Source organism: Acyrthosiphon pisum, chromosome A1, assembly GCF_005508785.2.
Source record: "Acyrthosiphon pisum isolate AL4f chromosome A1, pea_aphid_22Mar2018_4r6ur, whole genome shotgun sequence".
NCBI lineage: Eukaryota > Metazoa > Arthropoda > Insecta > Hemiptera > Aphididae > Acyrthosiphon > Acyrthosiphon pisum.
Genome location: NC_042494.1, coordinates 33575676 through 33578967, shown reverse-complemented (window position 1 = coordinate 33578967; position 3292 = coordinate 33575676). Strand labels below are relative to the sequence as shown.

Below are 3292 nucleotides of genomic sequence, written 5' to 3'. Positions count from 1 at the left end.
TTTACTTTATTGAATTATTGTTTGTAAATATAATTATAATAAGTTATTTATTTTATTTTATTTATTGTTATTTTTTCTTCAAGAAGATAATGAAAGATTATAATATATATTTATATATTTTCTTAAGTATTAATTACCAAATTTTTGATGTGAGATAATTATTACTTATATAATTATTTGTTATCATGATTCATGTTTATGTTATAATTTGTAATTTTGTTTTTCAATGTAGTTACGATAATCCACAAGTATCAAATGTAATATTATCTCAATAAACTTTTGTGTATTTAGACTAAATAAAATATATATTTCTACACTGATATACAGTTGATAAATTATTTTACTTTACTATAGGTATAACTGCATAAGTATCTTGTTTAAGGCGATAATCAGTTAATTATAAAGTTATTTGTACAATTAATGTTTTGACTAATCTAAGTGAATACAGTTTTAGATATTGTTTATTAAAACTTTAAAGTTTAAAACTTTAAGCTAATCAATTTAATTTTATACTTCTTCCAAAGAAAATATTCCTAATAATAGTTTAATGATTTCTCGTGTATTTTTAGTAATTTAAAAAATGTTTTTTAGTGATTTGAAGCTCTAGTGTTGATCCATAATAATTAAAAGCTAACTTATTTATTGAAGCACATTATTTATTACGCATCTATTCACTGAGATATGCATTTTCAATACCAGCTATATTTTACTTTTGATTAATATTTTTATATTCACAATTCTATATGAACACTTCATGTAAATTGATATAATGATTTATATTTTGTTTTGACATAAAATGAAGCCTACAAATTCACTATTTTTTTGAGATTAAATGATTAAAGTATGCATAAATAAGTAATAACGAATAAATACAAAGGTATTATTTGTGGTCTTATAGAAATAAAATTACTTGCGTGTAAAGACACGCAAGACGTCATGTGTCAGGCACGGAATTAGATCTGGAAATGGTCTACAATTTCGTTACAACATAGTTACAATACACATTGATCATAAATACAGTATTTATAGTATTTTTAATCAATGGTAGTATCCAGTAAGAGGTATTGATGGGTAGAGGTTCCCTATAGGCGACTAGGCGCTCCTGGATCCTTCCCTGACATGTATGCATATTTTCACATTCTCTAAGACACATAGCTTATGTATTAAATTTAATGAACAAATAATATGTAAATGTTTAAAATGTTAAACGAATGGAAAAGTGTATTGAATACAGTTCATTGACTCTCAGGACCGGTACGCAATTTGTTGATTAATATTTATAGTATTAGCCCATCTGAGCGTAAAGCTCTGAAATGCATAGCTCCAGCAATACTAGTGTATCTTTACACGTAAGGCTTCACCCGGTTGTAGGTCTTATAGTGCAAGTAAAGGGAAAAATCAAAAAATTTCAATTTTATCAAAATAAGTGTCATTTTAGGGGTATAATATTTTATAAATCCAGCAAATTATAATGTCTCAAAAAAATAAAAGACAAAGCCCACTATGCAGAAGCCAGCAAAAAAGAAAGATATACAACAAAAACTTAACCGTTAACAAAGACATTCATGTGCAACAAATATCTTTCAATTTCATCACTTGGCCAGTTTCAAAGAAAAATAACCAGTGGGTGATTGAAATCTATTTCAGTTGTTGATAAAGAGACCAAAGAGACAAAATCAGAAGAAACTGGCCAAGTTTTTTAATTTTTTTTAATTTTATTAGCTTCCGGTATAAAACCATTATAGCTCAACAATTACAGTGACTGGCCAAGTTATAATAGCAATATAATAAAAAGATATTTGTTGGCTTGCTGCGTATGAATGTAGATATTTGAGTATTAAGGTCATTGATTAAACGAAGCTCAAACTTGGCCACAATGTAGATATAACACTGTTTACTTTGACAGGCAGAATATTTTTGAAGGGGGTCTGGGAGTTTAGCCCTTTTTTATGGTAAGGTTTTGTTGGGTTACTTCAAATTATACTTAAAAATAAGATAAAAATATATGAAAACATTTTAAAACGACCATGTTAACAAAATGTATTTAAACTATTATCTTTAGTTTGTTTGTACAGGTAAAGGATAGACTCACTTAAATTGAAATAACAATCATTATTTGTAATTTTACTTTAATTAAAACGTATGAATGTACATACTTTTGATCTCCCAGCAATACGTTTTCCACGATTTAATTGGATCCACGCATCCCATCTATGTCTATACACCGATAGCGTGTTCCATTGATTTAAAATAACTGTTTCTTCAGATTTAACTACTCCCAAACCAGAGCCACAATCAAACCTGTAAAGAAAAATGTCGTTTTTACTAACAACGTTACAATGACATTGTTATTGGCTTAAGTTTAAATTACCTAAATTCCAAAAAGCCATTGTGAAGCAGAATAGCCATGAAATCTCCAACTAAATCATCTCTTTCAGCAGCTAAAAACAATATACCGTCCCAGCTCTCTGGTCTGAATTCTAAACTTATCTGCACGTGTTTGTAGGCTCCCCGGAGTGGTGGAAATGCTAACCAACTACGTCCATTGAATCTTGGATATCTAATTGGATTTGCTGTAAAGAAAATTAAAAATAAATTATTTTTACAGCGTTGAAAAAAGAAGCGTATAAATTTATAATAATTACAAAAAATTAATTGTATTTCTTATAAAAATATTATACTATACTGAGTACATAGGTACCCAATACAAATAAATATTATTGTATCAATACTTTACACATTGAATCCTTTAATTATAAAAACATTTTATTAATAACTAATCTTTGAATTTTAATAAAATCTAAATAATATTTGCGTTTAGTAAATTTGAATAATAGTTATAGACGTTATAGTGGTGGCATTTTTTTGAACCGGATAGTAATTAGTAGTTACTATTTAGTAGGATAATTGAAATTAAGTGATTTGAAAATCACTAAAAAATTTTTAATTGAAAATTAAGTTAAAAGAATATTTAAAAGGTTATTAAAAACCTTTTGACTGTATTTTAAAATATTTTCTTTAATTAAAGCGTTTCATCAATTTTATTAGACAGTTACGATTAATGAGTACCTATAACGATGCAATACTGAGACGGACAACATTAATTGATGTACAACTAAATATTGACCATTAAATAGTGATTATAATTTATAAATGGTTGTTAAGAGGACGTGATACCCGCATGTGTTGTCTCCGTCTTACAAGTGCGTAACATAGCAAATTTTACGCTCAGCAGAACACGTGTAGCTCCGTTAATTTAAAAATTACAGTGAATTGATTTCTTATAACATCT

General features: G+C 27.2%; 1 protein-coding gene across 1 annotated transcript in view; it reads right to left on the bottom strand.

The window, feature by feature from the left end:
* Positions 1 to 798: 798 nt before the first annotated feature.
* The window catches only part of LOC100572242 (pikachurin), a 41718-nt gene continuing 39224 nt past the window's right edge, over positions 799 to 3292 (bottom strand). Inside the window, exons 4-5 of the mRNA XM_003242943.4 lie at positions 2372 to 2573; positions 799 to 2301 (exon numbers count right to left, since the gene is read on the bottom strand). Coding sequence (XP_003242991.1) covers positions 2130 to 2301; positions 2372 to 2573 — 374 coding nt within the window. The 3' untranslated portion in view covers positions 799 to 2129. The remainder of the gene's footprint in view (positions 2302 to 2371; positions 2574 to 3292) is intronic.